Source organism: Phaenicophaeus curvirostris, chromosome 8 (assembly GCF_032191515.1).
Source record: "Phaenicophaeus curvirostris isolate KB17595 chromosome 8, BPBGC_Pcur_1.0, whole genome shotgun sequence".
Classification (NCBI taxonomy): domain Eukaryota; kingdom Metazoa; phylum Chordata; class Aves; order Cuculiformes; family Cuculidae; genus Phaenicophaeus; species Phaenicophaeus curvirostris.
The window spans coordinates 37,455,669-37,469,483 of record NC_091399.1 but is presented as its reverse complement, the minus strand read 5'-3'; the positions used below and the strand labels follow the sequence as shown (position 1 = coordinate 37,469,483).

The 13,815-nt window shown below is 40.6% G+C and overlaps 1 protein-coding gene across 3 annotated transcripts; it reads right to left on the bottom strand.

Moving 5' to 3' along the window:
- Positions 1–6,557: 6,557 nt before the first annotated feature.
- LEPROT (leptin receptor overlapping transcript) lies at positions 6,558–12,413 on the bottom strand. 3 transcript variants are annotated; one of them, XM_069861951.1, is made up of 5 exons: positions 12,332–12,413; positions 12,045–12,120; positions 11,058–11,244; positions 9,706–9,840; positions 6,558–8,982 (listed from the first exon to the last, which is right to left on the bottom strand). In XM_069861951.1, the coding sequence occupies exons 1-4, from the start codon at positions 12,345–12,347 to the stop codon at positions 9,724–9,726; spliced, it is 396 nt and encodes a 131-aa protein (XP_069718052.1). In that variant the 5' UTR covers positions 12,348–12,413; the 3' UTR covers positions 6,558–8,982; positions 9,706–9,723. The 3 variants fall into 3 exon arrangements, with proteins under 3 accessions (XP_069718052.1, XP_069718051.1, XP_069718050.1); XM_069861949.1 differs by lacking the exon at positions 6,558–8,982 and adding an exon at positions 10,539–10,713 and having other exon boundaries at positions 9,720–9,840; XM_069861950.1 differs by having other exon boundaries at positions 6,558–9,840.
- Between the last annotated feature and the right edge of the window lie 1,402 nt (positions 12,414–13,815).

The window sequence follows — 13,815 nt, the reverse complement described above, 5'->3', positions numbered from 1 at the left end:
ACCAGAAAGTTCAGGATCTATTTGTAAATAAGCCACAGAAATTGACATTACGTTTATTTCTAACAGTGTAATTATTCTTGTCACTGAAGAAGTGTGTGTAGATATCACTGCTGTCATTAACTGAGACTCCCATCACTTGTCAGCAGTATTCACCGTATAAACAGAAGATGAAACAAAAATTAAGTTGTTCAGGACATTTTTTGATACCAAAACAGAAGTATACGTTTTAAAAATACCTTACAAACCACAAAGTTTGAGAAACCATTTTTGAACAAACTTCACACAGTGAAACACAGTAGATCATAAAGACTGCCAGAGCATATACTTTCAAGAATGAGAAAGCAGACATTAGGTTTTTATATTAAATAAAAATCCTTCAATTCTGTATACAGCTTAGGACATGAGTGAGAGTTTATTTAAAACAGAATATAAAAATCCATCCAAATATGCCACATCAGAGCTAGTGAAAAAGTTTATTTTTTAAAACTCTTCAAAAAAATTATTAATAAAGCCTTTAAGATTTAGCACAAGGATTTTACCGTATGTCTTACCACAAAAAAAGACAGGTATTGAATTACAGCCCAATTACAATCAACCAACATGTGTTTTAAAAAACATCAGAAATATCCCCACTGTACATTAAGAGAAACTGTAACCTGTTTGTAGATATTAGGGTAGCATCACAGCCACTGATGGTCTCACGTGGAGCTGCACCATGAACCACAACACGTGACATCCATCTATTTCAGCGGCACTCTTTCTTTTAATGAAAATATTTCCACTTAAATTAAATTAGACTTTGGAGGTACCAAACTACATCTGCTCTCCAAGGGAAAAAAGAATGCAGAGATTTCAACAGGAGCTGAACCAAGCCCTGAGAAGAGCAAGATTGTCTTACTTATTCAAGCTTGAATACTTACACTGGTTAATGATCAATCTATGACCATCATTTAGTCTACCTCAACCCCTAGACAGCTCACTGACTTAGAAGAGAAAAGCTGTTCCATGAGAGTTTTAGTTTTGATGGGGACATGAGGGTGGGGGTCGTCTTTCAGGTAACTCGCTGCAGAAAAACATACACACTATAGTTTTATTTTCAGTCAGATATTTTGTTCCCTGTTCAAATCTGAGTTCTGTCATAGTGAAAGAACAGACTCTTTCCTCATCCCAGAGTCACTATGCATAACATCTATAATGTTTTAGCAAGAAATTATATCTACACAAGTCACCATGGGAGTGCATGAATAGATACATGAATGTGTAGATATATGCACATACTTACAAATTTAACAGAAATTGTTTCAGAGCACTACCATTTTTGCCCCATACAGTCCATCCCAGCTGTATCTGCACAAATACACCTCTACATGGTGCTAAAAGAGTACAAGTCTTGACTCATTACAGGACTTTGGTTATCAGCTATTCTGGGGCAAACTCAGTACTTGAATCCCAGAGGTGCAAGTGTTGGAAATACGCACATAAAACCTTTCCTGCCAGGATCTCGTAGAGAATTCTCTGGAACCACTAGGAGGCTTCTAGCTGATTTTTAGGACATTTGGGGTCAAGCTTTTAAGTGAAGATAAATGGTGGATTTTTAACAATTTTCTTTTTCTCTACACAGAGGTAAATCAGGGACATAATCTAAACAGTTCTGTTGTGCCACTTGTGCTGGAGAGACGTTAATGGAATGCATCCTGGTATAGCGATTACTGGCCTTATCTGTTAATGCTGGATTTATATCATGTATTAATACCTGATGCTCACAAAGCATGTTCTTTATGAGCACATGCAAATTTCCCTGAAAATAAGGACTCGGTCTCAAGGCCACCCCCCACCATCTGTTCTGTTTAGACTTACCACATCTAGGAAGAGGCTCACTGCATCCCAAGGGACTTTCTGGAGAAGGAACTTCATCCTTCAACCCAAGTCATCTGGTTCATTAATGCATTTCACAGAAAAGTGACTACAAGAGGAGTTAGCATTCCGCACCTCCACATGCCCTGCTGTGCAGTTCTCAAATTCCAGATCAAGCATCCACCTTGGACAGACAAGATGTTTTGTAACCATAACCCTGGCTGACTTAAAATGCAAACTCAAATTTTTCCTTAAATGAGATTGTGCTAAAAAATTAAAAAAAATAAATAGATAACTGCTTTTTTTTTTAATATGCATGTTGCCATAGCAAGTTACATAACAAATCCTGGTTATAACAGCAAAGAAGCCAAAAGGCAAATGAGGCAAAATGGGACAGGGACAACCAAGACAAAAGCATTCAAAAGGAGGAACTATAATCGCCATGCTGTTTCTCGCTGGTTAAAGAAACAGTCACCTCCAAATGGTTTCTTGGTGTATCTGAGAAAGTCAGTCTCCACAGAAAAACATCGAGTATTTTAAGCTGTTTTCTGTTAAATACAAATTTTAAGTAACTAGCAATTGGAAGTCAGAGCCATCAATTCACATCCAGAACCAATTAGTTATTTTATGACAGTTCTTTCTCAATTGCCACGGACCTGCCCCTCTTTCCATCATGGTAATACTATCCATAAATCAGTGTTGTTTTGAATGTGCGACTTGCTTTCCACTCAGCTGCTTGTGACATCTAGGGCTGACAATAGTTCAGGCCCATCAGGGCAGGGAAGTGGGGACTGGATGCAATTACTGACTGTAGGAGTTTAAAATTCACTCTTATTTCAGAGAACCTGGAACTGTCAGCAGCTGTGGGAAGACTTCTTTAGGTTGGTTGGTTGGTTTTCAACAGAACTGTAACTAAAGGCACACGTGGAGCAGAGAGAATCGTTGGACCCTACCGTAGGCCAGGATTATGTAAAGAATCCAAGGGCCTTCTGAGCTACCCCAAGAGTTAGGATGAGGCTGGAGTCAGGACAAAGCTGTGACCTTCTTGGGCTTTCCTTGCGAGGCTGGGTCCTGGGGGCCAAAGACTAAAGAAAGATAAAGAGAACAGACTAATGATGGGGTAGAGCCACCATAAGAGAGGAACAGAGGGACACCAGTATCAATCTTCAGGTGTCTGAAGGGAGGTGAATAATAGGAATCCTAATTGAAGATACTTGCTGAATCCTAATTAACTTTATACATCGCTTACTTAGACTTCCAGATAAAGACTGGATTTTGAAATTGTTTCTAATGAGTACCTGTCCAGCTACTAAAAGATCCTTGTAAAGCAATAGATTTTCTGCTGTAGATTTTAATTAAACAGCAAAATATTTGTTAAGAATGCAGTCTTCTTTGAAGGAACGACTAGAAGAGAGAATATGGACTGCCTAGAGTATGTTATTTTGTAATACCTGATTCAAATGATAAACTGACTCTATCCATGGATATGAGAAATATTCTGCATTACTTAGCATTTTAAAATCAAACTAAGACGAGAGTTCTCTTTCAAGACTTACTATATGGGAAATTGTTTTATCATCACAACGTTGTATAAAACATCCTAACATCTCATTGCAAGCATTAGCATTTATTTAGCTAGAGAAAAACAGAATACCAAAGAAAGACTGGTCACGCAGGTTGACACTTAGCCACATTACTAGAAACAAGGACAAGCTGTTAAATCCTCTCCTGGAGCCCTCTGTTGAAGTACAGGCATATGGAATTTTGTAGCCAACATCATCCCCATATCATGTGTAGTGCAACCAGAATAAACAAGACATTCAGACAAGCTGGACAGTCTGTTGTGTAGAAGTGACTCAAACATGCTCACAGATTGCCCTCAGACATGATGCATTACAACATCTAATGGGGTTAGACCTCCCTCACCCCTCTGACCCCAACCGCAAATTCCCACCAGATTCAAAAAGGAAAAACTTGATCAGTAGCCAGTAAGATAGAACTACTGCAGCTCTTGGTTTTATGTTGTGTAAAGGCTTATTTATTTATTTAAGACAGAACACTGATAACAATGGCCCCCATTGTGTTGTGAAATACCAGTCTTCGTCAGAAATCAAATGAATAACAAAATCGCAAGTCCAGATCAGTCACACGTAAGGGTGAGCAAAACATGAATGTCACAACCAATCCTCTTATTCCAAATCTATGCTTTGTAAGTCAAAATAAAAACCATTCAACTTCTCCTGAAATCCGCAGGCAAACAAAAACATCCGAGCAGCATCTGTCATTTATTCATATTGACCGAGAAAATGAAATCAACTTAGACAGCATACTGGAAAAAGAAGATTAAAGCAAGCGATAAAACCAAAATTCAAACCTCCACAGCCTCAGCTGACCTCCTGGACCTACCAGGAGCCATCAACATCTCTTTTGCTTCAATCTCTGTTTGAGCCCGAGGACCCTGTAGTCCACTGAAGGATTTTGAGTGAACTGTGTATAATTTGAGCTTGATTTTGAGGATTGTTCTGTGTGGTCCGTTTTGGTTTTTTTTAACTCCATAAAATTGAGCAGTTAATTTTATAAGCATTCCTCAGGAAAGCACACAATCAAAAATACAATATAACATTATAACCTGGGAGGACTGCGGTAACTACATTTTAAATTTTTCACTTTAAAAGAGAGCAATTTTATAAGCAAGTTTCACAGGAAGAAGTCTTCCATACATGCAAAGACTGTAAAGCAAGACTACATTATATGTAATTTTGCACAATTATGTTCATTATGTGTAAATTACTTGGTTTAATAAAGTCCTAGGTTTAATCTCACTCGGAAAACAACCTCTCCTACCACCCACAGATTTTTTTTTGGAGGGGGGAGGAACCATCTGCTTTCATGATCCCTGTGCCCTCCCCAGCAGTATGGCCATAAGGCCCCTCCAAGAGATGAGGGTCAGTAGGGAGAAAGCCATCTGCACAGGCAGACAAGGGATGATCACCCTCATGGATGAGGAAGCAGGGAACAATCAACCACCCCACTTAGAATAAGCCATTAGAGAGCAGCAGCATCCAGAATATTTGTTAAAATCTAGAACTAGTCTGTGGGAAGCAGTACTTCCAAGAAATTAGTGAAGTATCTCCAGCTAAACTGCTACTCACAGGGCATAACTAACCAACCAATTTTTTAAAATAACCCACAGCTGAAATAATCCTCAATATAAAGAGCAAAAGCAAACAAATAAACCACAGTACAAACATAGGAAAAGACATTTGGAGAAAAATGTTTTCCCAAGAGTGTCCAGTTGATCTTTAAAATTTAATCACAATTCACCAGTCAATACCTCCTTACACATTTTAACAAGAGACTTTTCCCCATAAAGCCCTCTAGTACACCTAGTCATGTATTTGCAGGGCCACTTAAATCAATTTGTCATTAAGTCATTAGTACCTGGTGTGCATCCAGCTTAATGAAATGGTCTTTTTATCCATTACTACAGATCAGAAACAAACCCTGCAGGGTAAACAATGCAGTATCTTAGAGGTCGTGCTGTGTTCACAACTGAGATCAGGGTCAGAGAGATCAGTTTGGAGCTTTACACAATTTTCAGTTTAGGCATAGAAATCCACATGTGGCTTACTAGAATAAGTTTGTTTAGTAAACTCCTGGGTGTTAATGAGCTTATATTCATTTTATTGGAAGTTTTGAGAAAGTTACCCAAGGTCACAGCTTGTTAGGAAGGTTGCCAGCTTTAAGGTACTGAACAGACTACAAAACCAGTGCAAGACTACAACCAGTATTCACTGCTCCTAACCCCTTACGCGTATTTTATTTTTTGCCTGTGGCTATGCGTAAGTTGACAAGGAATAGCTCTGTTAACTACAAACCCAAGTAGCTACAAGAACAAGGGTGAGATGGACAGGAAATTAAAGTTATACCATACAGATAATACTAGCAGATCCAGAACCGGGTTAAGTAACAGACCTTAGGAATGAGCCTAAAGTTACTCTATATGCAAAGCATAAGTTGGGATAGGCAGTACAGAACAGCAATCCCAAACATCCCTTTTGCAAAACTGGGCAAAGCCAGCAGCTAACTGATTCAAAGCTCAGATATACTGACCTTCTCCAAAGCTTAGCTGCTCAACCCATTGCTGTAAACAGAAAGCATCAGCTATTCAGAACACAGCTGCTACAGCCTCCTCCTGATGGTGGGTGATTTTGCTAATCAATTAAAGTAACCGAGCAGGCTTCATTTCAAAAGCGCTGGGGGGATCAAAATCACCCAGTTAATATATTCACCAACTTAACTACAGGAATACCAACCTAGAAGAAAGAGGGCTTTGATGCCTTACACAGCTCTGGTTCCATTGGGGCAAACACAGCAGATGTATCTCATTCAAGACTCTTGAAGCAAGGAAAGTGGAAGAGGTGAAGCACTACCTTACACCCTATCCTTTTTTTGAACACCTTTAAAAAGCTCACAGACTTACCATGTACATAAGTGACAATAATTTACCTGTATATTTGAATATGGCCTCTACAATACATTGAAAAGCACAGCCTAACAGTGATTCCACCTCCTGCAATTAGATCACAGCTTATGAAATGTGTTCACCACACCATTTGTACCATTATAAAAGCACCACTGGATATGTTTTCTCTTATCTTTCCTATCACACGTCTATCAACTCTTGAAACGCAAGACAGACAAATACTTAAGCATCAGATACGTTTATTAGACAATTTGAAAAGTCAGTTTTATTAGACAACTTGAAAAGTAGAATATGTTTTACTTTCCATGTTTCAGTATTTCATCACCTCAAGAACCTGGCAATCATGGAAAATAAAAATAGTGTTTACAAAAGTTACAAAAGCTGCACTGCATCTGAATTACAGAAAACATGATTAGTTGACAAAGAAGCTTTATAAAATGCAGTAATAGATTTTCAGCTGATTATGAAACACAGAGATATTGCCATGTATATGCATTCACAAAATCAGCATAGTATTGCAGTTAAGGCACTCTGGATACATAGTATTCACTTCCATATAAGAAATTCATTTCAGAGAAACCACAGTAAGATTCTACTGGTAGATGACAGTGCTCAGTACTGGCCATCAAAGCACCAGGTTTGTGTCAATGAGTGAAGCTCTTGATAAAAAAAGCATTGACTATTTTTTCTTTTTCTTACACCGACTACTTGACATTGAAGATTCACTCAAGCAAATTTACTCTGAGAGGTCACGGAAGATTTTCATGATTTAAACACTGTTAAACACAATTTTTAAAGTTAAACTTTTCAAAATACAAGTCCATGATGAAAAATGCACGAAGTTCACATTAAGGATTAGTGCATGTAGCTACTTCAAAACAAAACAAAGCGCTTTCTCCATTCCATGTTTACTTGCCATTTCCTGAGGTATCCACCAACCACAGTAACCTCAAAGGAAATACAGTACAACAGAGTAATTTGTCAAAAAAGCAACCACTACAAGACTGTACTTTTTAGTTCTTTTCATTTTAGATTGTCACACACCTTTACTGCCTGCATCCCCGTCTGCCACAAGCATGCTATTTACCAACAGATCTGTAACAGATTCCACAAATAAATTATTCTTTAAATTAGGGAATAGTTATATCAGCTGTTTTCATGTCACCATCTTAAAGGCAATATTTCACCAGAAACTGAGTAGTTTTGTAGACTTCTATTGCAGCCTTTGCAAGTTCTAAGGAGTAAAAACATTCAAGAACCTAACCCTGCAAGGACACAAGTACTTTAACAGGAGTTAAATAGAATTCCTAGCAATGACTCCAGGTGTTTACAGGATCAGGCACTTAAATTGCGTTATTATTGTTGCTGTTTTACTTCACCAATCTGAATGAAAAAAAAAAAAAGCCATAGTGTAGGGGAAAAAAAGCAACTGTATAGAAACTATGATTACTCTTAACAACTTGGTTCGTAATTAGAACAGATAATTTCCACAGTAGAACTTTACAAATCAGTAAGGTCCAACAGATTTCAACTAAGATCAAAAAGACGCTGTAAGAGAACTCTTTATGCACAGCATCTTTACAACTATATTCCTGCTATGTCTTTGATGAAGAACTAACATCCAAAAAACTCTTAATGCTAATTCTTCTTTTACAAGAACAACAGCCTAGACACACTTCAGTATAAAATACAGCTCCTCAGCACTGAACTGTTCACCTTGTAAACATCTGAAGTTTGAATTTAAAACATGTAGTTAACCTCCCTGAAACATGATATTCCATTCCTACTTAGGTGATATTACTTGGACCACAGAATGATTTGGACCACAGAATGATTTCCATACCCTTCTTCTAAGGCACTGAGCACAAACAAAAGACCCAGTATCAGAGTGCTTGCGTAACATTCATTAGTTTTTGAACTTTTGCTTAGCACAGCAATCCACAGGACACCATTTTGCAGTACACGAGTATTGAGAGAGCTGAGAGCAGAGTAAGTAGTCCCATACAGCTCAGGGGGGAAAAACCACTATGCTGGTGAAGCTGCCACATCTTGTAGGGCGGATTCGTTCACCTCAAATCTATGTAAGGTGACAGCAGGCAGCTGTGAAACAACTCACACAACGGTAAATACTCATTATAATCTGCTACTCTAAAGAACTTGCAGTAGTTAAACACACCCTATGCAGGAATTCAGCTTCTTACTTCACAGAGCAGAAACCTCTTTATGTCCATTTTCCTATGAAAGAACAACTGAAGTGTTTCTTCCTTTACCCCTTTGCAGATTACTAAAACATCTTCCAGAGTCAGAGTTGTATCGGAATGAATTTTTACAGAACTATGTTTTGCAGGATTCATCAAGTCAAAATAGTACAAAGTTTACTTTTTTAAAGTGTGATTATGCAAATGTTTACTAGCATAAGGCCATTTAAAACTATGAGGTTTTAATATAACAATCTCTTCTTACAGACAAAATAATAATAGTGGAATAAGCATGTTTAAAATGTAATAAGAACTGAGGTGATATCAGGTGCTACCCTGCAGAACACACTTCTTGGCAATCCAGGCATTTTAACATAAGACTACAGAGGTGTATACTACACTGCTACTGTAAGTGTCCTGAGAGTAGTTTCTTCTTTTGTGAACCTACACAAGAGAAGTAGTGTCAGCTCTAAGCATTAAAGAAGCATTAAAGTGTTATTATTCCCAAAATAGATCCACAGTTGTTAAGTTGAATAGGGACAAAGCCTGAGTATCTTGGGGAGAGAATTATTTTTTCAATGAACACCCAAAGTGGAAGGAAGGTTTTTTTTAACCAGGGTTATTTTCATTTTCGTTCATTAGGCAGTAGAAGAGTTGGCATAACCTACTTTTTTTTATGTTATCAAGAAAAAAAAAACCCACTGAAATTACAATTAGTCAAAAGGAAAGCGAATACCCATACATCCTTATTCAAAGCAGAAAGATTGATCAAGTTGGATAACCTTTCATTGGCCTATTTTGATTACACATTTGAAAAAAACACCAGGCCTGGTGACCAATATCACATGTATCAATGATACTGCTGTGGTCAAAACAAAAGATAAAGCACACAAAGTGAAAACATGATTAAAACAGCTTATGTTTCGTAAACTTAAGGGACAAATTTGCAACAGTGGTTCCAGCTTTTACTGAATACATTGAGACAGCTGTCAAAAGGACCTTTTCCCTTTGGCTGAAACACATTTTAAAAAAGCATGCTACGATCTGAGAGTGGAACAATATGTGTATATGCACACACATACATCTCAGCGAGCACACACACACACATTATAGTACATACACATATACACACACTGAGCACATATAATACATGCCATAAAATATTACCAGCGTCCAAGCGGTGTCCTACCACTGTTCCCAGCTAAAGTCATCTCCTCTACCAAACACAAGAAAAAAGCCTAAAATAGTAAGGAAAATGACGGCATTGCCAGCCAGCACCAGACCACAGGCTCCCCATTTGATCTGAAATGCAAGGAAATGAAACAGTCAAAGCAGTTCTCATAAGACAGGTTCAGCCCAGTTACTTACATGCACTAGATAAACTAAACTAAATACTACAGAAAAGTGCTAAAAGCATAAAGAAAGAAAGACAAACAATAAGTAATTCAATTTATGCAACTAATTATTCAATTAGCAAACATTCACCTTACTAATACAACACTTGGACAGGCTAATAATGCTATGTTTTAAAATAAAATAATTACCTTGTCGCACAAATCACTAAGACATACCTAAGTCACAGAAAAATTTGGTGAAACTAGCATTCTCCTTTAATAGCTACACAACAAAATAAAAGATTGCCTTTCAAATAAATGCCAGTGACAAGCATGGAAATCAGCACATGGTCTTAAAGGTAAATGCTTTCTTTAACTTTCTGCCTAAGCATACTCGAATAAGAACACTTAAAAGATATCACTATGTATTAACAGTCCCCCCTCCTGGTCCCATCTGGTTCTGCCAACTGTCTGGTCCACAAATTAGAAACGCAGTGTCAGAGAAACTGTACATTACAAATGAATTAGAACTAAGCACACAAGTTTTTAGAAAAAAATGAAAGGCTGAAGGGGAAAAACAACACAACACAAAAACGTCACGGGGTGGTTTAGGAGACAGGATGAAGGAGTTCTTTGCTTTGCAAAACAAACATGACAAAATCTCACCACTGAAGAGGAGCTCAGAAAGCAAAGAGAAAAGAAGCTAGCAGAATTTCCTCAGACTCTGAGGGTACAAAGCATGAGCTTGGGAAATGATTTGAAAACCAGAAGGGCAGCTCTGGAAGTTTGGCCTTTTATCTTTTAACTGATAATGCACTCCAGTCACCAAGTTTCCAGCATCCTAAATGGAGAAAGCAGATATTCCAAGATAAAAATAAGGAAGGTGGTGCAAGAAGCAGTGCAAAAGCTGATGAGACAGAGAGGTATGAAATGTAGGAGGAGATAGTACCTTGTATTGGACAAAAACAAATCTGAAAAAAAAAACCAGCTAAAAACTTTTCAATCGTGCAAGTCCTTTGCTCAGGTCAAAAAGGAGCACTGACAGGCACAATTTCAGTAGACTGATTATTTTAATCAGAACCTAGAAACACCATAGTAATGAAATTAAAGACAGGACTTACAAACAGCAGCAGCGCATGTAAAGATTATGATTTCTTACCATAAAAATTAGCAAGCAGAACTTACCGCTTCAACCCGTGCAAGGATTATAGGAAATCCAAAGGCAGAAACAACAATTCCAGTGGTGAAGAAATATGCCAATTCCCTGCAGGCACTGCTGGCTGCATCACTGTCATCACTTACTCTTTTTGCAATGAAGTGGGGAATGGGGCAGATGAAGTAAAATATTAAGACAAACAGAGGCCAGTACACACTGGGAAGGAGAGAAAAAAGGAAATACATCATCAGTTTAGGTGGATGTATCAATAAAAATCTATCTTATGTTTCGGAAAAGTAATTGCAATAGCTGGAATCCTCCTTTACGGTTCAAAAAGTGGATCATGCAATTTAAACACAAGCTCTCACTGAAAGGAACAACCCCAGCTCATTTTCCCTGCATACCGGCACAAGCACTTGCACAGCCTCACACAGAGCAAGGTCTGCTCTCTCGCATAACCGAGCTTTAATTTATTTAAACATCCATCACCTTGCTGATTCACCCACACCACTGCCTCACAAAAAACAGCGTCACCACACAGGGCAGAGGAAAGACACGCAGGTGGGACGGGAGTAAGAACCTAACCAAATTCGGGGGGTCTCGACGTACAAACAGGACAGCCGTGACGGCTCAGCCCCGAACTCTCACCTCACTCCCGGCTCCCACGAACTTCACCGGGATTTTTAAAGGAAACAGACATCCCGACAGAGTCTGGTGGTGGGCGAGTTGTTTAAAGAAACAGGGAAGTGGAAGAACTATGGGAGGTTACAAATGGATTGTTCAGCAAGATGGCATCCCTTTTCCTGAGGAAGCACAGAGCTGTTTTCAGTCATTTTTATTAGAAATGCAAATTTTGGCTAAGGAGATGGTATTTAATCACAACAAACTGCCACATGCCAAACGCAAGCGACTGCTGGAAGATAACCGGAGCCGAACAGCTCAATTAACCGAGACTAACGCCTCAATTAACAGATATTAAGAAGAGGAAGCTTTGGGAAGGGAGTCGGCGCGCTCACCCGTAGTACTCCAGGGCGCAGCCCAGCATGAGGAAGGTCAGCCCGATGGCTCCGCTAAAGGACAGCGCCACGAGAGCTGCAACGGCACACGGGCAGGCGGTGAGGCGGCGGCGGCATCACCCCCGACCGGCTACCGGTTATCCCGCCCCGGTAGCGCAACCCGGTCGCTCTGCTCCCTCCGAAGGCCCCGGCCCGCGGGCGGGCAGCGGGCCCAGGGCTGCCGGCAGCACAGGGCTGCCGGCAGCCCTGGGCCCGCTGCCCGCCCACCAGCCGGGAGCACCCGGTACCTTTGATGCCCGCCATGGCCGGGGCGCTGCGCGACGCCGAACCGAGGTGGCTGAGAGCTACTTCCGCCTTCCGGGCTCTGGCCCCACCCTCTCCGCACCACGTGACCGACAGCCTTAAATAGGAGGCGTCCCGCCAGCCGCACCCTCGCCCCGCCCCCTTCTGCACCACGTGACCGGTCGGCTTAAAGTGCCACAGAGACACGTACATATACACGTACATAGAGCCATGGGGTGGTTGGGGTCGGGAGGGATATTGAAGATCATCCAGTTCCAACCCACCTGCTATAAGCCGGGACACCTCTCAGCAGACCAGGCCCAAGGCCCATCCAGCCTGGCCTTGAACACCTCCAGGGATGGGGCAGCCACAGCTTCCCTGGGCAACCTGTGCCAGCGCCTCACAACCCTCATGGTGAAGAAATTGCTCCTTATGTCTAGTCTAAATCTACCCCTCTCCAATTTATACCTATTCCCCATAGTCCTATCACTTCATACCTTTATAAACATCCTCTCCCCAGCTTTCTTGATGATGAGCCAGCAGTGGCCCAGGTGGCCAAGAAGGCCAATGGCATCTTGGCTTCTATCAGAAACGGTGTGACCAGCAGGTCCAGGGAGGTTATTCTCCCTCTGTACTCGGCACTGCTGAGACCGCTCCTTGAATCCTGTGTTCAGTTCTGGGCCCCTCACCACAAGAAGGATGTTGAGGCTCTGGAGTGAGTCCAGAGAAGAGCAACAAAGCTGGTGAAGGGGCTGGAGAACAGGCCTTATGAGGAACAGCTGAGAGAGCTGGGGTTGTTTAGCCTGGAGAAGAGGAGGCTGAAGGGAGACCTCATTGCTCTCTATAACTACCTGAAAGGAGGTTGTAGAGAGGAGGGTGCTGGCCTCTTCTCCCAAGTGACAGGGGACAGGACAACAGGGAATGGCCTCAAGCTCCACCAGGGGAGGTTCAGACTAGATATCAGAAAGAAATTTTTCACTAAAAGGGTCACCAGGCACTAGTAGAGGCTCCCCCGGGAGGTGATGGAGTCGCCATCCCTGGAGGTATTTAAAAGACAGGTAGACAAGGTGCTCAGGGCCATGGTTTAGTGCCAGATATGGATGGTTGGACTCAATGATCCAAGAAGTCTTTTCCAACCTGGTGATTCTATAATTCTTGTATGCCCTCAACATACATATATGTATATACACATGTATGTGTGCAAGGTGTTTATTTGTGTAAACTTGTATAAATATGTTTACAGGCATGATTTAAATACCTCAACATGGCTTTAAAGACAACTAGAATCACAGAATGGCTTGCGTTGGAAGGGACCTTAAAGCTCATCCATTTTCACCCCCTTGGCATGGGCAGGGACACCTTCCACTGGATGAGGTTGCTTAAAGCCTCATCCAACCTGGCCTTGAACACCTCCAGGGATGGGGCATCTACAGCTTCCCTGGGCAACTGATACAAAATGTAGTTAATATTACAAAAAGTGCAATATTTT